Raw genomic sequence first — 25284 nt, forward strand, 5'->3', positions numbered from 1 at the left:
TTTTTTTTTCTGCAATGCTTGCTACTTTCATCACCCGATAAAACAAAGAAAGCCTTTTATTGTTTAATTGCTGTTTTCCAGTTGTATACATTTCTGTGAAGTATTTCCATTATGACACACAACAGGGACATTGTGATAGAAATAGATTCGAATACTCCTCGAAAACAGCCCAAACAGTTAATGTACATGTACGAATGAATATTGCAAGCAGCCTGTCGCACTTAAACAATTAGTACTGTTTTTATAACAGGTTCAGATAAGTTTGAAGAAAAATATTACAGGGTGTTGACGTAATAATACACCGAGGGTGAAGTAAATGTTTATAAGGACTACCGAAACAGGGTTACCAGGATATCGCGGCATTGATAATGATAATAGAAAGAAATGTGAACGTCTCCTTGCCCCATTCAAACAACTGCGTTTGTCTTCATGTTGAAAACAGATTAAATACGATCAACAAATACACACAAAAAGATAAAAGATTTTAATCAAGTTTTGACATAACCATTAAGACTACCTTTAGTTCGTTTACTATTATAACATGAAAATTCAATCGTAAAATATCCATTAAAATACGTACTTACTAAAAACTTTCAAAGCACAATTTCTTTTAAGGATGTGCATTTTGAACAACTCAGCTCTAATTTAACATTAAAAATGTCAATGGAGGACATGTACATAGAATAAAATGTTTGTTAAAAAACAAAACAATCAAAACGTATCATCAGAAAATCAATCATTGTGCAAAAATATGTATAAAAATCGTATGTATTAAGTCTTTATTGCACAGGGTGTTGTTTGCGTTATTCTTTGATGTCTTTAATTATCACAGTATGATTGCCTCCTTGGTTATTTGAAAAGAAAATCAACACGTACTGCTGTGGAGTAAACTAATCACCAAACAAAAAACCGTCCATTGGGGAATTTCGTGACTACCGAGTCGTCAGTTACCGTCAGTTCCCTGATGTCTAAAAAAAAGGGTCATTTCGTGAAAAATAGATTATTTCGTAATTCACCACCATTCAAATACAGCTCTGTAGCATGAAATGATGATAAATATCACATCAATCTCCATCATGCTTTGAACTTCCACCATATGCAAAATTCATACCAGTATGTAACTGCAAGAATAATATTTGAAAAAATATACACAGTGAAACCATAGAATAACCAAGGGAGATCCTTCATTTGTATTCTGAAGACTAAAACCACGAGAACATTGAAAAAATTATATTTTCATAAATCAATAATGATAAAATTAATCGGCCGTTTTCGTTGCATTTTCTTTACAGGACAAAGTATCCATGATAAAACAATGATCACGTGATATGTAAAATACAGGAAAACTAGATGTTTCGGCACGACACGAATGCCCCCGCCTGCAGTAAAGTCAAACAGAAAATCCATCGAAGTATACATGTAGCATTGACTGTGGTATTCATAATTGTATGCTGCACGCATTTAGTACAATGAAGAACTCAACAACGATCCTTTATATGTTTTAACAGCCATAAGATAGACACATACTTTATAAAAGTTTCTTCTAAATCAATAACATCATATGAAAAAAGCCCGGAAAACTGATCGTAACAGAAATGTTTCTACGTTAAAGGGGCATAATTCCATAAAAAATCAAAGAACCGGAACAAAACTCAAACTTGATACTCACCAATATACATCTGCCTACAAAATAATCAGTTCAATATCTAAAAGCGTTTTGACAAAAAGTCCGGAAAACTGTTCGTAATAGTAATTTTTCTACGTTGAAGGGGCACAACTCCATTAAAAAAACCAACGAACCGGAACAAAACTCAAACTCGATCTGTAACTAATCAGTATACACCTACCTACAAAAAAAATCAATACAATATTTCAAGACGTTTAGAAAAAAGACCGGAAAGCTTATCTTAACATTAATTTTTCTACGTTAAAGGGGCACAACTCCATCAAAAATCAACGAACCATAACAAAACTCAAACTCGATCTGTAACTGACCAATATACATCTGCATACAAAACAATCAGTTCAATATCTCAAGGTGTTTAGAAAAAATCTGGAAAACTGGTTGTAATAGTAATTTTTCTATGTTAAAGGGACATAACTCCATCAAAATTCAACGAACCGGAATAAAACTCAAACTCGGTCTGTAACTCATCTTTATACACCACCATACCAAAAAATAAAATCAATTCAATACCTCAAGGCGTTTAGAAAAAAATCCGGAAACTGTGTGTCACTGAAGGACGGGAGGATGGACAAGGGTAAACAATATGCCCCGACCACTTTGTGGCGGGGGCAAAAAAAATATTTATATCAAAACCCTTTAAATCCATACAAGGAAGTTCCTTCTATACCAAAAATGAATAGATATACCTGTGATATACGTGCTTGTTAATTTGTGAATTAGTAAAATTTTCATTGAGATTTGTTTAGAAATTCTTACCAAACCTACTCCAAGTATACACAGGGTCGGATTTCGTTGTGAAGCAAAAGTATTCATTAATCAAGTTTTATGACGTTAGTGTTCTGCGTGTACATTCAATCCAAAATATAAGATTATGGCAAACAAAGTCCTCCTCAAATGGTTTGTAAAAAAACTTGACTCATTGTCAAGCAAGTGAATACATTGCCGATATAATTGATGTCTGAAGTCGTGGAAACGTTTGCTGTGGTATTTGGGGTGATGCTGAATGTTGACTATTTCCTCCATCAAAACTACAACACAAATGGATTTCTATTTACCATGTATTCTCCATTGTCCAAAGCATGCACCCTACACTATATGTCAATCTCTGTTTTCACCCTTGTATGTCATTCTAAAACACTCTTACATGTCTTCGCAAAACTATGCGCCATGTTTCGACGTGAAGCAAATTTCATTCAAGGAGAGAAGATAAACCCCTCGGATTGTAACAGGAAGTTGATGAATCCCTTGTGTTGTTAGATATAAAAACAGACTCTAACAACGAGTATCATCGATGCCTCACTACTAAAAGGTTGGGAATGCTTTGAATATGCTGGAATGCTCTTTTGGTATATTTGAAGAGTCTTCAGCCGACAGGATGGCGTCATCCTTGTCCTCTGGTAGCATTATTGATGACGTAAGTCAGGTTAGCAACGACAGAAGCCGGGGTAGTAGACGGCGTGTGTTTCTGGAGAAGGTCGTTGTTTCCTCTCACTGAAAATAATATTTGAAGATTTTATCAGACAAATTATATGAATTTATCGAAAACTGCAATTTTAATCTTACTAACGTCATCGGTGACGCATTTTATTATTTTATAGTGAACTATAATCTAATCAGAGGCAGGGCTACATTGATAACGATTCTAATCCTCTTTAAGACGGTAAATTTATCTCGAGTGAAAAAAGGTTAATGCGATTACTTACATTTGAACTTGAGATCATCATTTATTCATAGATATTTCAAATGTGAAACATAAATGTAAAGTGTGCTACTATATATACACTGTGCATGCGGAGAAATATCAAACTAATTCTAATTCACCTACCAAGATCATCAATCTTGTCGGACATAATGAGGGACACCATCACGAGAAGAGCACTGACCGTAAACATCGTCATGGAAACGATCATCACAGCACGCGCCACAAACTTTTGTCGTTTGGTTCGAGTATCTACATGAATATGTAGATTAGAACGCCTTGGGTTCTCTCTCACTAAAAACTCACTTAATAAACTTCTAGCCACTGATGGGTCAATATAAAACACATTCTTATCGTTATAGTAATCTGAGTCTGCGATGATTTCAATGTCATCATCGGAAATGCTGATCCCCGTCCAGTGACCTTGCGCTTGCCACTGTCCTCTGCGACCACTACTTAAGTTCTCTGGATTTCTATGGTCTAAAGATAAGTTTGTTCTTTCGTACTGAATGCACTGTCTTGATTTAACACAATTTTCACACATGCACTCTCCATCATCGACAATCATTTGTTGGTTTTCGTACATGGCTCTGACAGCTTCCTCGCGGCAGCTATCGCACCCGCATTGCTGGTCTCCATTATTAACCACTTGGTTTTCACCACCCAAAGCACCTTCCTCTTGGTTCTCATTTGGAATAAGTGGTTGATAAGTCAAATAGCTATCGTCGGAGAGTTCCGATATTTCAGTTTGTTGTCGTTGCAGTTGTCCGCGCTCGTCCCTGTCGGAGCCTCCTGATGATCCGGTATACGGGTATCTGTCAGAACACGTCACACCACTTGCTGTGTCGTCATCAGACAGCAGCTCACTAGTTTGACTCATTTTAGAAAACCTTCACCTTGTGGACGCTGGAGTAAACACAGTAGTCCTTCGTCAGTAGTTGTAATGAAACCGCTGATCTACCTTTTTAAAACTGAAGTACAGAGGAAATACATTGCTATATATATGGTGCACTTGTGCAACGGCTGATGCTAAAACACGCTGTTTCCTCAATTAACAGCAACACTCATAATTGTGGCAGATTGCCCATGCGTAAAACTTCAATCAGCAGATATTGCCTGCATCCTTGCACAACAACAGAGTATGTCCTTTTAGCTCTTGTATGAGCATTACCGGTTCGTTATATATAACCATGAATGATCTCTCTAAATAGATAAGACACAGTTCCACCTGCAAGGCGATGCCTGTTTTTACATGAGAACTCAGGCATACACCATTAGATTCGATCTGTCGAGTTCAGCGAAAACTTGCCTTAAGCCACTGAAAATTCATTAGTTTCTTTTTGAAATATCTCAAGCAATGCAGATACACTGCTAAAATTAATCAAGAGAATAGCAAAACATCAAGGGAAAACTATCCTCATCTCCGTGGTATTAGAATCAGCGAGATCGATTCCATTATTTCTGTGGGTCTTCTACTGATAATTACCGGAGGACGATCTCCTGAAAAGATAAAAGACAATGTCACAGTCGTTAATTTTATTGCATTTTGTATCATTTATCTTCAGTGTACTTATTCAAATATCTGAGGCGTATTTTAGTAACCTATACATGTATTTAGCATCTTATTGATTTATTTCTAGCTAAGATATATTTGTTATATGAGTACAAAATATGACGAAGGAAAACAATTGTGTTGTAGAATTTTGGTTTCAATATTTCTGTCAAGGCACAATGTGATACATATACTAGGAGAATGCCACCCGCAGCTCCTAACTTCGCGGTCAGTGACTTCATCTCAACAAGTGATGCAGTAAAAACCATCTTGCGGAAACTAGTGCTTGGATTTTCTTTCTATAAAAACATAACAAACTAAAGCAATCCCCAGCAAGACAGGTGTCCATTCGCCTGTCTATCACACCTGTCCATCACATCTGTGAGATCGACTATCTTTTTTCTAAAAATTTACAGCCGACAACAAGGAACACATTCTTTTGCAGATACATGTATATACTTTTGTGGGTTATTTTTATTTTGATAATTCTTTATGAAAAGACTATATCAAATCTATACAAATTTCATTTCATAAAAAAAATTGCCAATATATATATATATATATAAATATAATTTTACAGATGCCTAATTTTAAATAACAGAAAAGATATCGAGTTTTCCATACGCATTAAGATTAAGAAAAGTTTGCATTGTGTAAAAAAAAAAAAAAAAAAAAAAAAAAAAAAGTTAAAATATTTCTCTAGCCTTGATTGTGGTGAGTGTCCTCAAAATCTCCTAGTCGGTATATTGTTTGCTTGGTGACCGATGAGTTGTCACGTGATCATCATTAACTGAATTGCCCTTGTAGTGTTCTTCGATTAGCCAATAATGCCTAGATCTAATTTGAGGTATTGCTCCGTATTCACTCTAATCTAAGGCTGTCATTCATCTGTATGTCTTAGGATATTTTTTTCTTCCATACAAACTGTTATCTTTTAAACGCTCTAGCAGATGCATATCAACCCTTAATAGGTAATAAAATCGTCAAGCTATACCAATATATCAGGGGGAAAAGAAAGGGAAGAAAAAAAGAAAATACTCCCCAGTGTCTGAAGAATACGCACTTATCAGAATTACATGCAAGGCAAACACCTTAAGGTATCATTTCAGTTAGATGTACTTTAAATCTTAATTACCCTGTTTAATAATAAAAATGTGTAAATGGGTATTGGTTCAATTTAACGAACGAAGCTTAAAAGTACTTTTCTTTTAGCACGGAACTTTAGACTCCAGCTGTATACAACCTTACTCCCCCCCCCCCCCTTCCCCAAAATCCCATTGTTTGGGGGAAAACTTCAATCTTGTGAATCATCTATATTTGACATTTTGTGATCGGTTTATTCTTCGAAGTTTTTAAAAAAAATAAAATGCGTAACATCACTAAAACATTTTCTATCCTAAATGTTAATTTGGCATAGAATTCTTAAGTTATCAATCAACTATTATTGGTGAGTCATCATTGTTTCAAAGACTAGTGTTTTAAATCAATATTTATTTTCATATTATTCATCAATAGTTGTCCCTAATTATTTTTCAAACAATGAACATTTTCTTTGTCTTCTATATATTGATTGTTACTCACTATACCTGCAGTTTTCAAGAAAAGAAAAATGATTCTTTTCAAGTTAAGGACGCTTGCAAGTTGCTACCAACGAGCTTTTTTTTAAATCATAAAAATCAAAACTAACTTTATGTTTTTATACTTAAAATAAATACAATTAGCCTATGGAATGTAGTTTATTCCCATGATTTATCCAAAAAAATTAAAACAGTGGGGAAAATGTGTTCAGAGTTGTATTGGGCGAGGTAATATGTTTCACCTTTTGAACATCATACACAATTTACAAGTCCCTTATTTTTTTAAGGAATTCATATTTATACCTCTAGACACTAAACAAAGTGTTTAGAGGTTTTTTTTAAATTATATTTTACTTCGAAAAAAGAGACTTTATATATATATATATAAATTGTCATTAAATCGGTATGGTTATAACTGGCGATTGTCGGTTGACACCATAGATAATGAAGTTTTAGTTCTAAAGAAAGCTTTAAGACACGTTGTGGAATTATTATTTTTAATTTCACATCAACTCCATTCATTATTTTCAACGAAGCATTATACATGTATATAGGAATTCCTTTCATAATTTCAGATTTATTCTCAGCCAGGAATAGATAGAAAATCGACTGCCATTAAAATCAAAGATTTCCTGATCCCAAAATAAAATCCTAGTATAAATTTATACATATCTCGTCATATGATCCCACACATCTCTCTTTGCTTTTATCAAACCGAATGCTTCTAAATTGAAATAAAAAGTCTCAAAAGATTTTTTTAAAATTAAATGTGAGAATCTATACACACTAAGTGGTGTATTGGGTGTTGTAGATAAAGCACCAATTAAAGTTTTCTCACAATATATTAAACAACATCAATTAATGAAATTAATTTGATTCGTATCAAAATCATGAACACAGCAGCTCTTCCTCCCGTGACGTCATCTATTTCATTCTTTAAAAATTCCTGATATCAAAACCTAAACATACCAGCTCATTAAAACACATAAGCTTATACATTTTATACTTCCATTAATTTTTTTAAAACATGCACAAAATTTAAAATCATCGCCAGTTTTATACAGAATATTAGTGATTTATCGAATATCAAAAACTGTTAACAGGAACGAGTTTTACTAGAATTAGAAATTCATGTCAGAATTCGCTGAAAATACATGACAAAAAAGGTTATTCCCTCATGTCTGAGAATTTGCACTCTTCGTATTCTTGGTGGCATATCTAATATGAATTTCTAAGGTTAAATTTAGCACGAAATTGTTTTAAAGGATAAAAGAGAAATTTATTGAATTCTCAAAATCACTGCAAACTTATATCATTACTTGGTTAAAGGAAATAGAGAGAGACTAGTGATGCATGTATGTCTATAGTAGACATCCAGTGATTAATGATATATATCTCTAGTATATTGATTGATTGCTTATATATTGTTTAACGTCTTCTCGAAAATATTTCATTCATATGGAGACGTCACCACTGCCGGTTAAGGGCTGCAAAATTTAGGCCTACATGCTCGGCGCTTACGGCCACTGAGCAGGGAGGGATCTTTATCCGTAGGACCGCCCCATTTAATCGCCTCTTAAACAAGCAAGGGGTACTGAGGACATATTCTAACCCGGATCCCCACCTAGTACATAAGCAGACACTGGTGATATTTAGGTCTAGTACATAAGCAGACATTAGTGATATTTAGGTCTAGTACATAAGCAGACATTAGTGATATTTAGGTCTCGTACATAACTAGATACTAGTGATATTTGGGTCTAGTACATAAGCAGACACTGGTGATATTTAGGTCTAGTACATAAGCAGACATTAGTGATATTTAGGTCTAGTACATAAGCAGACATTAGTGATATTTAGGTCTCGTACATAACTAGATACTAGTGATATTTGGGTCTAGTACATAAGCAGACACTGGTGATATTTAGGTCTAGTACATAACCAGACACTAGTGATATTTGGGTCTAGTACATAAGCAGACATTAGTGATATTTAGGTCTCGTACATAACTAGATACTAGTGATATATGGGTCTAGTACATAAGTAGACACTAGTGATATTTAGGTCTCGTACATAACCAGACACCGGTGATATTTGGGTCTAGTACATAACCAGACACTAGTGGAATTTAAGTCTAGTACATAAGTAGACACTAGTGATATTTAAGTTTAGTACATAAGCAGACACTAGTGATATTTAGGTCTAGTACATAAGCAGACACTAGTGATATTTAGATCTAGTACATAACCAGACATTAGTGATATTTAGGTCTAGTACATAACCATACACTAGTGATATTTAGGTCTAGTTCATAAGCAGACACTAGTGATATTTAGGTCTAGTTCATAAGCAGACACTAGTGATATTTAGGTCTAGTACATAACCAGACACTAGTGATATTTAAGTCTAGTACATAAGCAGACATTAGTGGAATTTAGATCTAGTACATAACTAGACACTAGTGATATTTAGATCTAGTACATAAGCAGACACTAGTGATATTTGGATCTAGTACATAAGCAGACACTAGTGATATTTGGGTCTAGTACATAACTAGATACTAGTGATATTTGGGTCTAGTACATAAGCAGACACTAGTGGAATTTAAGTCTAGTACATAAGTAGACACTAGTGATATTTAAGTTTAGTACATAAGCAGACACTAGTGATATTTAGGTCTAGTACATAAGCAGACACTAGTGATATTTAGATCTAGTACATAACCAGACACTAGTGATATTTGGGTCTAGTACATAACCAGACACTAGTGATATTTAGGTCTAGTACATAAGCAGACATTAGTGGAATTTAGATCTAGTACATAACTAGATACTAGTGATATTTAGATCTAGTACATAAGCAGACACTAGTGATATTTGGATCTAGTACATAAGCAGACACTAGTGATATTTGGGTCTAGTACATAACTAGATACTAGTGATATTTGGGTCTAGTACATAAGCAGACACTAGTGGAATTTAAGTCTAGTACATAAGTAGACACTAGTGATATTTAAGTTTAATACATAAGCAGACACTAGTGATATTTAGGTCTAGTACATAAGCAGACACTAGTGATATTTAGATCTAGTACATAAGCAGACACTAGTGATATTTAGGTCTAATACCTAAGCAGACACTAGTGATATTTAGATCTAGTACATAACCAGACACTAGTGATATTTAGGTCTAGTTCATAAGCAGACACTAGTGATATTTAGGTCTAGTACATAAGCAGACATTAGTGGAATTTAGATCTAGTACATAACTAGACACTAGTGATATTTAGATCTAGTACATAACCAGACACTAGTGATATTTGGGTCTAGTACATAAGCAGACACTAGTGATATTTAGGTCTAGTACATAAGTAGACACTAGTGATATTTAGGTCTAGTTCATAAGCAGACACTAGTGATATTTAGGTCTAGTACATAAGCAGACATTAGTGATATTTAGGTCTCGTACATAACTAGATACTAGTGATATTTGGGTCTAGTACATAAGCAGACACTGGTGATATTTGGGTCTAGTACATAACCAGACACTAGTGATATTTAGGTCTAGTACATAAGCAGACATTAGTGGAATTTAGATCTAGTACATAACTAGACACTAGTGATATTTGGGTCTAGTACATAACCAGACACTAGTGATATTTAGGTCTAGTACATAAGCAGACATTAGTGGAATTTAGATCTAGTACATAACTAGACACTAGTGATATTTAGATCTAGTACATAACCAGACACTAGTGATATTTGGGTCTAGTACATAAGTAGACACTAGTGATATTTAAGTTTAGTACATAAGTAGACATTAGTGATATTTAGGTCTAGTTCATAAGCAGACACTAGTGATATTTAGGTCTAGTTCATAAGCAGACACTAGTGATATTTGGGTCTAGTACATAAGTAGACACTAGTGGAATTTAGATCTAGTACATAACTAGACACTAGTGATATTTAGGTCTAGTTCATAAGCAGACACTAGTGATATTTAGGTCTAGTTCATAAGCAGACACTAGTGATATTTAGGTTTAGTACATAAGTAGACACTAGTGATATTTAAGTTTAGTACATAAGCAGACACTAGTGATATTTAGGTCTAGTACATAAGCAGACACTAGTGATATTTAGATCTAGTACATAACCAGACACTAGTGATATTTGGGTCTAGTACATAAGCAGACACTAGTGATATTTAGGTCTAGTTCATAAGCAGACACTAGTGATATTTAGGTCTAGTACATAACCAGACACTAGTGGAATTTAAGTCTAGTACATAAGTAGACACTAGTGATATTTAAGTCTGGTACATAACCAGACACTAGTGATATTTAGGTCTAGTACATAAGCAGACATTAGTGGAATTTAAGTCTAGTACATAAGTAGACACTAGTGATATTTAAGTTTAGTACATAAGTAGACACTAGTGGAATTTAAGTCTAGTACATAAGTAGACACTAGTGATATTTAGGTCTAGTACATAAGCAGACACTAGTGATATTTAGGTCTAGTACATAAGCAGACACTAATGGAATTTAAGTCTAGCACATAAGTAGACACTAGTGATATTTAGGTCTAGTACATAAGCAGACACTAGTGATATTTAAGTTTAGTACATAAGTAGACACTAGTGGAATTTAAGTCTAGTACATAAGTAGACACTAGTGATATTTAGGTCTAGTACATAAGCAGACACTAATGGAATTTAAGTCTAGCACATAAGTAGACACTAGTGATATTTAGGTCTAGTACATAAGCAGACACTAGTGATATTTAAGTTTAGTACATAAGTAGACACTAGTGGAATTTAAGTCTAGTACATAAGTAGACACTAGTGATATTTAGGTCTAGTACATAACCAGACACTAGTGATATTTGGGTCTAGTACATAAGCAGACACTAGTGATATTTAGGTCTAGTACATAAGTAGACACTAGTGATATTTAGGTCTAATACCTAAGCAGACACTAGCGATATATATCCAACTGATTATTAATTATCAAAAGTTTTTATGGGAAATTACAATCTTTTTTTCTAAATTTGTGATATGAAGCAGTTAACAATATACACGATATATTTAAGTGTTGTCCCTTATGGTTTCTATCTTTAGAATCTTTAAATCTGCCCATTACTAGTTTGGCTTAGTTTTGTACATTTCTAACTATTTCAAACCTCTAATTAGCCATTAACACATTCGCCATTTCTGTCCCACAGAACACCAGGTATTTTCCTCGTTTCGCCATCTTACGGTGTGTGATCCCAGGATTTCAATTACTCAGGGAAATTAGCTATCGCGTTTGATTGAAAGTCGACAACGTTCAATGCTAGTTTCGACACAAAAACTCAATTGTGGCTTTCAACTCGGCTAAAAGTATTAAAACATGCATGGGGTTCTTAAAGCACATCACTATAGTTGCGTTATCAAAAATATCAATCATTTTCGGACCAATTTTTAATTGTTTATACTTTGCTTCTTTTCAGGATTAACTTTTTATTCTTCAACAACATGGAAACTAATTTGCATTATATGTCTTATGTTGACAATGTGACTATCCATCTATCAAACTCGGTAGGCAGAAGCGAAGGCTTTACCTTGAACTCTCGCTTGCGCTCTCCTGAATAGATTGGTTTCCAAAATCTATGATTAATAATTCATGTTTTACTTGTATTTTTATTGATGAATAATGATATAATAAATTGCACATTAACATGTCGAAAGAACTTTGTAAACAGGAAATTACGTCTTCAGCCGTGTACATTTCAGATATACAGCTTATGGTAGCCTTTTTTCAGTTTTTAGTTTCCTTACTCGGTGGTGAAGACATGATGAAGTTTGAAATGAAACGCACTTGATAATCTCATATAATACATATAAACCAATCAATAAACTACACCACAAGTCATATGATGCTACCAGATATGTCGGTGACAACGAAATAGTGGCACTAGGAACCCAGCCTAGCTTCTAAACGATGACAGGTCCAATTCGAAAGAAGATAACGATCTCCAGGAGACATGATTAGCGTTGGGAAAGCATGTTTTCTATTTAAAGGAAAAAGTATCGACCATTTTCTGTAAGACAGATCAGCTGTAGATGTTAGCACGGATAATAATAAAATAGAAACCTACACCCTGTGTCTCAGTGGAACAAACAATAAAATCTTCACAACACTGCTAAACAAAGTCAGTCTGGACATCGACTTTGCATATATCCGAAGTTGTAACCCGGAACTGCAAAAAGTATCTCAGCATTCAGTCAAATATCGCGCAGTTTAAGATAATGTGCAGATCACCAGGACTCAACGACTCATCCTCAGAGCTAAATATATATATCAAAATCTGCCACTCATCATCAGAGCTAAATATATATGTAAAAATCTGATTATATAGGTGGCTCTTTTATATGAACGTATCGAGTAGATGTCAACTGAGGCTTGTTTCGTGAAATTTTTGTATAGTTAAGATACAATATTAATCATGCAAATTAAGAAACATTTTAAATGCTAACTGTAAAGCGACAACATATTTTGATTTTCGTATCTTCGTTTTTTAGGGGGAGGTGTTTTTTATCTATTACAATCTTAGAGCCTGTGGCATAAAGTGTTAATTTTACTTGATATTTGCTTGGTGTGAATTGTCATTTCCATGTCTAGTTACATTACATGGAATTTCCCTTGAATTTCAATTAAGTTCCATCCAATTTCCATAGCTGCTTATTTTGTTTTATGATTGTGATCTTATTCCGCTTATTACATTTTTTCATATATAATTCCAGCTGCATCGCCCTTAAAGTCGACTTTAGTGAGAGATATTACAGTGTATAATATAAAAACTGTGTGATGTTCTTTTTTATTTTCCGCCTCCAAGAGCAAATTTTATTAAGTGATGCAAGTTTTCTAATGGTATAAAATAATTTGGGTACATTATCAAATCTCTTTGAACACATTATGACTTTACTGCAATAGGTAATGCCATAAATATTTATTATCAATACCTATTGGCACAACTTAATTTCATAGTTACATGGTGGAATAAAGTACCTCTTGCATGCTTTTGATCTGATGTTTTGAAAATTTTAAAAAAGGAAAAAGAGAAAACAGACTTGTTTTTACATTACATATGTGTGTGTATATTCGGGGAATTTCATCTTACCTAACATAGAATTTAAAAAAGAAATTGATTTGGATTAACTCAACATTATTGATTTCACATAACTTTAAATTCATTATTTTTTTAACGACAAGAAGGGATATGATTCGAGGAACAAAAAACAAATTCTATAGCTGATGACGCTCCGTCGTTCAGAAGAACGTCGTCGTCATAAAAAGTCATATTTAATTATGTAGTTTTTCTCACCTTTTATCAATTACCAATGACAATTAATAAAGACTAGATCACTAAAATCAAGTCATGATGGAAGGAAAAAAGTTTAATTCCTGAAAATTAAATCTAAATAGAAATGAGAAAAATATTCAAATCTATCCCTGGACCATTGCAAGTATTGTCCACGACATTAGAATTATTACACGTATATAGTAGTCAAATACATTTGTACCTAAATCATCTTTCGAAATTAAATCATCAAATTCTATTTATTTATGCATTTGTTTTATTCACCAAATTTTTTTTATAATCCTTCACAGTTAAGTTTGTAGTGTTAAATTCTCAAGAAAAAGAATATTATGGAGCTCTTACCTTCAAATATTGTTTTTCGATATACAAATGTTTCCTATCTGAAACACATGGAAGTGTATCCATCTACGTCACGTCTCGAGTGATCTACAGCTAGTTGTACGGAAGTTTTGTATACAACATTTCACGATATTGATTAGATTCGCAGACAAATGGCGCTTTGTTATAAAGAACCACGTGAGTTTCACCAACATTCAGGGATTATTCTACTTTTAGACTGAATCACTTTTTTTGTTTTTGTAAACTATTGATTTTCATTGTCGGGTAAAAAGTAATCAATTGAAATTTATTGAATGGACCATAGCTACAGTCACCAGCTAAAAGGAAAGTGGGTAAAATTACTGCTGATATAGCGAGCCGCTACTTACTGTATAATGATGCATGTTCATTAAAAACTGTAAATGATTGTGCCAAGTCACATAGAAAAGGGGTATTTAAAGATCCTTCATCTTGCATAAAGAATAAATGATTATAATAAAAAAGAAATAGCGTAAGAATAGAAGGCCATTTTTGACTGACACTGACAGCACAGAGTTGAAGGTCTTTCGAAAAGTCTCTTCCCCATTGTTATGTCCACACAGTAACAGTGGAATTTTAAAAACAATGATATGACAATAAGCACTAAAAAAAAAAAAAAAAAAAAAAAAAAAAAAAAACCAACAACAACAAAAACAAAACAAAACAAAGCCCTCCCCCTTAAAAAAAACTAAGCTTACAATCAAATTATTTTTCTTTTTTTACCGCAGCGTTTTTCAAAGTGATATTTAAAACTTTACATTTTTCAGTCTTCTCTAAACATCTGTTTAAATAGTTTCATCAACATTCACTATTCATTTTAACAATGAAAGAGTGAGAATTCTGAAAGCCAAAAAAATTTTAAAATAATTTTTCGTAATAAATCACATTTAATTTTTAGCTCTAATAGATACATGTAGATATATAAATTGCGTCAAATTTCCCTTTGAGAAACCCTCTATCTACATTCCAGAATCCACAAATCATGTTTAACGACTTGCAACTTTCCCATAAATCGTTTGATTTTTCTTCCATATAACCAGAGCATTCTCAATCACACTTTTTTTTTCTTGCAATGCTTTTAAAAAGTGTCTTTCAACAAATAAAGTACGTTGTTTCCTTCATTAGTGAAGATCGTTAAAAACCACGCTGTCTACATTTTTTACTGGAACATTTTCTTTCACTTTTGTTACATGTATCTTGCAGGTATGCCAAGGCCACCTGGTCCACGTGTATGGTTCTTGAGATTACTAGTATATATTGTGTGTCACAACTTCACGTTTAATGGTATGACAAACAAACACCTTCAGGACTATCTTAATGGCTCAGCATTTTATAATGTGAAGTACATAGCAATACAGTATACTTAGCTTTTCTATGAATATCGGTTTATAATGCAAGCCAACCCCACCCCACCCCCTACACCCCGCAAAACAAAAACCCTCAGTTATATGTGAAAGGGAATTTGAATTGGTTCCATGTTTTTAAGCAATAAGTAAAACATTTGTAGCACAATGTCAATAAATTACACGATTATTCTTTGTTTTATACGTGTTATTTACATTGTGTATGTCCATTGACAGAAGGACTAATAGGGTTTAATGTATGCATGTATTATTATCATTATTATTGTAACTATTATTATCATTATTATTGTAACCATTATTATCATTATTATGTCGGCGCTTTGTCTATATAAATACAATAGTTAACAACAGTCCATCATCGTTTGACATTTCATTGAATCTGACTTTCTATTTGTACTATATTTCTTTGCGAACAGTAGTCTATCAAAACTGAGTACATGGAAACACTTCATAGCTGGGCTCCATTAGTCTACACTAATATGTGTAAACAGTCCATAGCTGGGCTTTATCAATCTACTCTAATACATGTTCATGGAAACACTTCATAGCTCGGCTTCATTTATCTAAACTAATATGTGGATCAGAAACACTTCATAGCTGGGCTTCATTAGTCTAAACTAATACATGGAAACAAAGCAATAAAACATTCAGATATTGAATCCTATGTACGTGCTACATTATCATCTCATGATTTGTATGTATTTTCAGAATGAGAAAATGGTACGTATCTTAAAGACGAAGAGGACAAAACGGAGCAAACCTTTCAAAACTATTTTGGATGTGATTACTTTTGAGGACGAAAAACATATATATAATATAAAGAGGCGTTTATAGTTACATGTACTCTTAATTCAGAAGCGAAATTAAATATTCATCACTGTGCGCGCTTCTAACTACAAAAATATATCAATATTTCACAGTAATTGTCCTTTTATTCACTATCTATGATTATCGTATTCAACAGAGTTCTCTCCGATGCTGAAAGCGTAGCTAACAACAAATGATAGATAGTCAGTTTTATATTTAGTTGACACCATGAATTTAGCTAACTAAGATCGTAACATTTAAACTCAAGAGAAATCTCAAAAGTCACTGGTTTTGAACGAATTGTGAATTTATGAAGAAGTGAAGATAACGAACAGTAATTAGTCCCCTATCGACGAAGTCGAAGGGGACTTTAGGTTTGCGCTCCGTCCGTCTGTCTGTCTGTCCGTCAGTCCAGTTTTCCGCACTTTTTTTATGTTCTTGCAGATATTTATTTTATATTTGGTACATTGCTTTGCCATAACAAGTTACTGATCAAGTTCGAATTTGTTTCCGGTCCGTTGATTTTTTACTTCGTTATGGCCCTTGGACTTAATTAGAAAATAGTGTGAATTATTAGTTTTCCAGACTTTGTTTGGTTGTGCTTGCAGATATTCATTTGATATTTGATACATTATTTTGCCATAACAAGTTACAGTTGAAGTTCGAATTTCGTCTCGGTCCGTTGATTTTTCATTAAGTTATGGCCCTTGGCCTTAGAAAAATAGCATGAATTATCAGTTTTCCGGACTTGTTTTTAGTTGTGCTTGCAGATATTCATTTGATATTTGATACATTACTTTGCCATAACAAGTTACAGATGAAGTTCGAATTTTGTCTCGGTCCGTTGATTTTTCATTAAGTTATGGCCCTTGAATTTAGAAAAATAGCATGCATTGTTAGTTTACATCCACGTTTCTTATCTCTGTAGATAAGAATTAAGATTAATACACTCATTAAAACTTCTAGCATAGTAGTACAACAAAATAGCTAAATTATTCATGATCACCTACATGTCACCGTCTAAACCTAATTATAAATTTCTCTTCCCCCCCCCCCCCCTGGTCTAGTCTCTACTCGAATAGTAGTTGATTTCCTATCCTGGTTCCCCAATTTTCCCTTTTACCATAACCTACATAATGAACTTTGAATATTGTTGTGATACAGTAATTTTTGCAACCGGTAGGGGACTATGTATTGCCATGCAATACTCTCAGAATGCTTGTTAATCTCGTAATTCCCATGAAGAATATAAAATTCAAGAGTAGGGCAAACACGGAGCCCTGGACCCACCAGAGGATCAGGTGTCTAAGAGAAGTAAACAATCCCTGTTGATCGAATACTATTAATTCTTGTATATCCATTTTATATTTTTACTCATGTGGTTCGTAAGACGAAGAGTTATACTTTTCCTTTGTTAAGCCTACCATGATAATAATCATCCATGTCAAACTTCTAACATGTTTTGAATCACCACCATGTCTCCGGAGCTGATAATAATATTTGAACAAACTCTGGTTTAGTGGTTTATAAAAATATTTCTTAAACATTGCCACCTGAAAATATGACCTGAGCCACCGTTGAAGAAATGTGAATGCCATTTACCCAATAGTTTAAATGAAATTGACAGAGCTGTTTTTGAGATGATGAAGTTGTGAAGTTTACGATTGTATATATACTTGAGAAATGCATGATGATATGAACTACGCCAGTATACTTCATGAAACGCATTAGTGTTTCAAGAAAAGTAAGCCGGTGTTATAGAGCCAGACTTCCCCCCATAGTGAGACTTCTCCCCGAAAGTCTGGCTCTAGAGTGAGCCTTCCCCCAGGGGGAAGGCTCACTCTTGAGCCAGACTTCCCCCTAAAGCCAGTCTTCCCCACGCGGAAGTCTGGCTTGAGAGTGAGCCTTCCCCCTGCGAAAGTCTGGCTCTAGAGTGAGCCTTCCTCCCGGAAATATGGCTCTAGAGTGAGCCTTCCCCCAGTAAAACTAACCAAGGCATAGGTATTGTGTGGGACAAAGTTCAAGGTCTATGGGTCAAAGAAAATGAGTTATTAATTCCAATGTGTTTTATTCACCGTTTTTTACTCTTGAGTTTAATGAACGACTTAAGCAAAATCATTAAATGCCCTGCTGAAAAAGGTCTTGGTATCCATAAAGTGATAGTAGTTTACCAGGAATAAATGAAGGGGAAGTCCTGATAGGGGGGGGGGGGGGAGTCTGACTCTACAACTAGTGATAGAGTAGGTCTTCCCACGGGGAAGTCTGGCTCTAGAGTGAGACTTCCCCGGGGGTTCTCCTGCTCTAGAGTGAGCCTTCCCCCCAGAGGGAAGGCTCACTCTAGAGCCAGGCTTCCGGGGGGAAGTCTCATTATGGGGGAAGGCTCACTCTACAACACCGGCAATTCGTATTCTCATGTATTTTCAAAAATGAAATTAATTTCTTATATCACATTATGCTTTATTTTCTATCAGAATTCCCAGTTAAAATAGACGTATCATATTTATCAAGATTCATACGCACATTGTTCACCTTCATTCATGGGGAAATGACGGTCTTTACAATTTGAAAAGATATCAAACGCAAAAACATTGGGTATGTAAAGATTGATATATTCACCACATCTCTTTCATTACCAGAAATGTAATGCATTTTTCGCATTTGAAGAAGAAATGAATTACAAATGAGTTTTGATTTCTTTATAATATCAAAATGAAGCGTGTAAATGCACTGAAACAATCGTTATCAAAAGGTTCTAGACAATATTCGGTAACACTCGGGATCTTACCAGATTACTACACTATAAAGGATTGCCTACATTGATAAAATTGTCTATGAAAAGTTGTCTGAATAATGAATGATTTTCATTTAGAACCTTATTCAAGATAATCAATAGAAGGATAAGATGAAAAGCCAGGATTGTCGTTCTTGACAATTTCTACACTTGCTTTAGGAAACACTGTTTACACTTCCCGTTCTAATATTATTTCATCGTCAAGTTATAATTAGAAAAGTGAAAACGACTATAGTACTCGGTATCACTCACAAAGAAAACGTCATATTCAATGTTGGAAATTTTTTAACAATCGCGATGCTTTTGGAAACTTGTAAATACGTTTAAACAGTGTCATGGCAATGCATCCACTTCTATCTCGATTCGATTTCTGAAATCAAATTCATCGTCGTTTAATTGCAAAGGTTGATTAATATTTCACATCAAGTATCGCACAGAAACCGTGCTTGCACAATCGGGAGGCCTTGGGAACCAGACTAGTACGCGCACGTGCTGATGCTTTAATTGCACGGACAAAAACACCAATGCGGACAAACATTTTCCGGAAATAAAAATAAACTTTGAATATTTCCAAAAATAATCTTTACGCTCATGGAGAGAGAGAGAGAGAGAGAGAGAGAGAGAGAGAGAGAGAGAGAGAGAGAGAGAATTATCATTACCCCTTTCTATATATATATATATATATATATTTTTACTTTTCTTGTGTCTTGTGCTACAGTACATAAGAACAATTCTCAATATTTTAAAAGGAATATCACGCATGATATTCTGAACAAGATATAACTTTTAGCGAAGATTTTATCTATATTGGCCTCAATGTGCAAACAGCAACATATCTCAAAGTATTTTTGGCATATGATTATCGGAGACATCGATCACTAAAATCCTAGATCACTCTACTGGATCCTAGGTCACTCTACTGAATCCTAGATCACCCTACTGAATCCTAGATCACCCTACTGGATCCTAGGTCACTCTACTGAATCCTAGATCACTCTACTGAATCCTAGATCACCCTACTGAATCCTAGATCACCCTACTGAATCCTAGATCACCCTACTGGATCCTAGGTCACTCTACTGAATCCTAGATCACTCTACTGAATCCTAGATCACTCTACTGGATCCTAGGTCACTCTACTGAATCCTAGGTCACCCTACTGAATCCTAGGTCACTCTACTGAATCCTAGGTTATCCTACTGAATCCTAGGTCACCCTACTGAATCCTAGGTCACTCTACTGAATCCTAGAGATCACCCTACTGAATCCTAGATCACCCTACTGAATCCTAGGTCACCCTACTGAATCCTAGGTCATCCTACTGAATCCTAGGTCACCCTACTGAATCCTAGATCACTCTACTGAATCCTAGGTCACCCTACTGAATCCTAGATCACTCTACTGAATCCTAGGTCACCCTACTGAATCCTAGATCACCTTACTGAATCCTAGGTCACTCTACTGAATCCTAGATCACCCATCTGAATCCTAGATCACCCATCTGAATCCTAGGTCACCCTACTGAATCCTAGGTCACCCTACTGAATCCTAGGTCACTCTACTGAATCCTAGGTCACCCTACTGAATCCTAGGTCACCCTACTGAATCCTAGGTCATTCTACTGAATCCTAGGTCACCCTACTGAATCCTAGATCACTCTACTGAATCCTAGGTCACCCTACTGAATCCTAGATCACCTTACTGAATCCTAGGTCACTCTACTGAATCCTAGATCACCCATCTGAATCCTAGATCACCCATCTGAATCCTAGGTCACCCTACTGAATCCTAGGTCACCCAACTGAATCCTAGGTCACCCAACTGAATCCTAGGTCACTCTACTGAATCCTAGGTCACCCTACTGAATCCTAGATCACCCATCTGAATCCTAGGTCACTCTACTGAATCCCAGAGATCACCCTACTGAATCCTAGGTCACCCTACTGAATCCTAGGTCACCCTACTGGATCCTAGGTCACTCTACTGGATCCTACTTTTGTACAGTACCCTGCATGGTATAATCACTGTATATGTTAAGTACTTACACTAGGTCACTCTACTGGATACTTTATAAACAGCGAGTGTCAAGCGTGTAAATGACATCGGCGAATATAATGACAGGGAGAGTCTATAAGTAATATCAAAGCTGTTTTGCAAGAGTTTCTCCGCGAGTGAGAAACGTAATTCAAAATAATTTTACGTCATATTTGGTATGATATTTTTTACAGATTAGGGCCACGTCATACAATAGAGCCAAAGACTATAAACTCCAAAGAGTCTCTTTTATACTATAAAACCGGTTTGCTCAGATTGTGTCATGACGAGTTTTTTAAAATTTAGTCTTAGTTGTAAGTTCTTTTGTAAAACAGGGCCTAGGCCCATTGCAGCGATTTTGAGGGGTGGGTGAGTGTATTCCAACAAACAAAAATCTGTATAAAACATAGACCCCCCCTTTGATCATACGTTAATCATATGTTCAAAATTTCATATGTTTATCATACGTTAAACATATATTAAACATATTAATTTTTCACCTTGTGTTAATCATAATTATGTTTGAAGTTTGCAGTATGTTTCAAATATACATTAAACTATATGTTCAAAACATTATGTTCACCATATGATGATAAAATCATATGTTTAACATATGAATACCCAATCATATGTTAAACATATATTGCAATTTTACCTGTGTACATGTATACTTAAATTTTCACAACAATAAAGTTACAGAAATGATATTGTGTTACTTCCATGTTCATTCATATGTCGATTCAATATATCCCCGTGAACTCGAATTAAAATACACCATAGAGGCGTCCACTTCTGCTTCATAATTAGATATTTTATTGAAAGTAGATATTAACGGCAAAATAACAACTCGACTTTATGACAAACGGAATGATTTCAACTTCTCCACCGTCAACTTCCCATATTTATGTAGCAATATTCCATTATCACCTGCATATGGTGTTTACATCTCACAACTGGTTCGATACATAAAAGCTTGTTATGCGTATGGTCAGTTTTTAAATCGAGGCAGGCTTCTGACAAACAATTTGATGGTACAGAGGTTCCAACTGTTTCGTTTTAAAACAGCATTTCGGAAATTCTATGATCGTTATAACGATATACATGTAGTTTGTCAATACAACCTATCATTGGGTCAAATGCTGTCTGACGTGTTTCAGGTAGTTCTTGGCACAATGATTTTGGCTACGAATAACTGTTTACCTGATTCAGATATAGGGTTCATGGCGGGTGTGACCGGTCGACAGGGGATGCTTACTCCCCCTAGACTCCTGATCCCAGGGGTCCGTGTTTGCCCAACTCTCTATTTTGTATTGCTTATAGGAGTTATGAGATTGAACACTGTTCGTTATCTTCACTTTACATGTATATTTAAATTTGCACATCAGTAAAGTTACAGAAATGATAGAGATTTAAAAACTCAGGTTGCAGGGAACAGTTTCGCACTATAGGCCCTTTCAACTTTCATAAAAAGGAAATACCCCATATATGAAGTGATATTACACAACAGTACATGTGTAAAAATGTCTAAAATAATTTTGCGATATATGTCAAGTGTATCTGAGTGCTTAATGGAAAAGTTGATATGCAACATGTAGGTGTCACCATGATTCCTAGCATATAGATTGGTGCAAATACAAAACTAAGACACTTGCTAAGTTTCTGGAGAAATTCAGGTGAGAACATGAATGGTCCAGCAAAAGGGGTGTTGCTAAAACGCGGAACAGAAAACGGAACGGAACAGAAAACGAAAAATATTTTTATGCAATAATGTCATATGAGGAGGTCAGCATTTTATAAAATGAAAAGGCTTATTATGAACAAGGGAAGCAGAAATTACAGAGAGAACAGGAAGTCATCCTCATAATCCACCATTTCATATCAATACCTAATACTTATGCATTATTGTGTATCTAAAAATGGTGGATTCTGTGGATGAATGTACTGACGTACAGGTGCTTACTTAATGTTTGGTATATTAAGTTTTAATAATAATATTAAGCAAGCGCCTGTTGGTACCATCCCTTTTCCCGGCTTTGTCACCCCCCCCCCCCCACCCCCCCCCCCACCCCCAGATTGTGACAGTATGTTGTTTCACAAATGAATACAACAAATATGATAATTATACTGAAAAAGACTTGAATTATAATTGAGCCCCTTTCAAATTATATTACTTTATTCTGGCTGCTACCCAAAGAAAAGATGTTATGAGCCTACCCAATGAATAAAAAGTTCCCCCTCCCCGAAAACAACATTGTTAAAAATAAAATAATTTTTTGAACAATTTTCCCTAAACATAGCCTTTTTAAACTGAACGTGCTTTTAATCGAACTAGATATGTTTAAGATAACTGAATTTTAATTTCGTTCTACACCTGGTACAATATACATTTATGTATCACATCAAATTTCAAAGCGAACGAGTCCGGTGTGGAAAAAAGGTTTGCCTCATTTGGGATGAATCTATGTGAAAGTTCGTACATTTACGTGGCGTTATCTTATCTACATTAATCATTCCGTTCCGTTCCGTTTCGCATTTTAGCAACACCCAGCAAAAGGTCTGTAGCTGAAAGGTAAGGCGGATGGCCCCATATGAAAGGTAGATTTGTAAGACGGGCAGACAGGGTTCTTGATTGTGCACAATGTCTGTATCCCCTCACACGGTACTGTGGTGGTGTGGGGGTGGTGCGTATTACCCCAAATGAGAGATAATCAAAACGAAAAAGGGGCGCCTGCTCAGAGCATGTTTTGTGCACCAGGACCAGTATGTATAGATTACATGTAATTTAGGGTCATAGTAAACAAAAAATCAAATCATTCTCCACCATTGAACGTTGCAGTTAAAGTGCAACACTGAACAATACTGAGGTGACCGATGTGACTCGTAGACCTACATATAAACACGTCTGTGTGTAGTTATAAGCATCACGGAGTTTAGACTCGCTATAGTTGTATGGTAAGAATTTCTACAAATTCTGTCCACCTTGTAAATATTGTTTACAAACAACTGTCATTTGGCCATTTCTAATGCATATTAAGATAAATCATGTGACAGTCACGTGTTCAGTTCAGACTTCCCGAGGTAAGATCGTCGGTGGTCTTATATTTGATTAAAGCTGTGTATTTTGTTACTACAGTAACGTGCCATACGTTAAGTAGAAATAAATATATGAGATACCTCTTAGTAATTCGTTGTTTTACGCTCTTTCAAACCCAAATTTTGACAGTTGCGTCTGAGTTATATACATCATATTCAGATTCCTTATAGACGCCCTAACATATTTAACGAACGGAAAATGTATTTATGGGTTCCCACTTATTTATGTTTTAAAAATGTTCTTAGTTTTCTTTTACATGCAAATGTTTTCAAGCATGTAATCAAGGGAAAGTTAATAACTTTAAAAACTAATTCATCTGCTTTAAAGTAATAACTATAAGGGGGGACTCCTCTCATCATTCAGACAAAGATATGCGGAACCAATTACACTTATCAATGTTGAACTCTTTAATCGCAATAAACGTTGTAAATTCATTTGTTATTTTAAATAATTTTTACCACAATATAATGGGGTGATTTGTGAGAAATATGGTTGGTAATAAACCCTTGACTTAGGAAGATGTATATTTCCGAATCTCCGAACCCCCATCTAGATCCACCAATGTAATCCAGAGACTTACCACAATCCCTAGCCTATCAAACCATGCTTGAATTCAACAAATTTCAATTAGATTCAATACTTTTATTGAAAGTAGAACACATTACAATTCTAATAATCTGACCGCTCAAAGACTGATCCTGAATCTACAAGTATCGTGATAAATATTTTAGTATTAGATATTGAAGAGTTGTTCAAGATGAATGACGTGATATGCAAATCAACGCGGTGTGATTTTACTCTCTTTATTCGATATTTACTACTTCATCTCTCTCTCTCTCTCTCTCTCTCTCTTCTATGTGTGTGCGTGCGTGCGTGGCACTATTCACATTGTTGTACATGTGATTTATCAAACAATACACTCCTTTGTGACAATAAAGTGATTCCTATATAAGACTGTATTT

General features: G+C 34.8%; 1 protein-coding gene across 1 annotated transcript; it reads right to left on the reverse strand.

The window, feature by feature from the left end:
- Positions 1-469: 469 nt before the first annotated feature.
- LOC125648111 (uncharacterized) lies at positions 470-14964 on the reverse strand. Its single transcript, XM_056139393.1, has 3 exons — positions 14218-14964; positions 3513-4886; positions 470-3178 (listed from the first exon to the last, which is right to left on the reverse strand). The coding sequence occupies exons 2-3, from the start codon at positions 4264-4266 to the stop codon at positions 3069-3071; spliced, it is 864 nt and encodes a 287-aa protein (XP_055995368.1). The 5' UTR covers positions 4267-4886; positions 14218-14964; the 3' UTR covers positions 470-3068.
- Positions 14965-25284: the final 10320 nt, after the last annotated feature.

This window comes from Ostrea edulis, chromosome 6 (assembly GCF_947568905.1).
Source record: "Ostrea edulis chromosome 6, xbOstEdul1.1, whole genome shotgun sequence".
In the NCBI taxonomy this organism is placed as follows: domain Eukaryota; kingdom Metazoa; phylum Mollusca; class Bivalvia; order Ostreida; family Ostreidae; genus Ostrea; species Ostrea edulis.

What these genes read in the sequence shown, in the direction of transcription:
- LOC125648111 (XM_056139393.1), bottom strand. Translation starts at nt 4,266, where the DNA reads ATGAGTCAAACTAGTGAGCTGCTGTCTGATGACGACACAGCAAGTGGT. An exon ending in CGACAAGATTGATGATCTTG is followed by an intron (nt 3,179 to 3,512) that starts GTAGGTGAATTA and finishes TATTATTTTCAG; the next exon opens with TGAGAGGAAACAACGACCTT.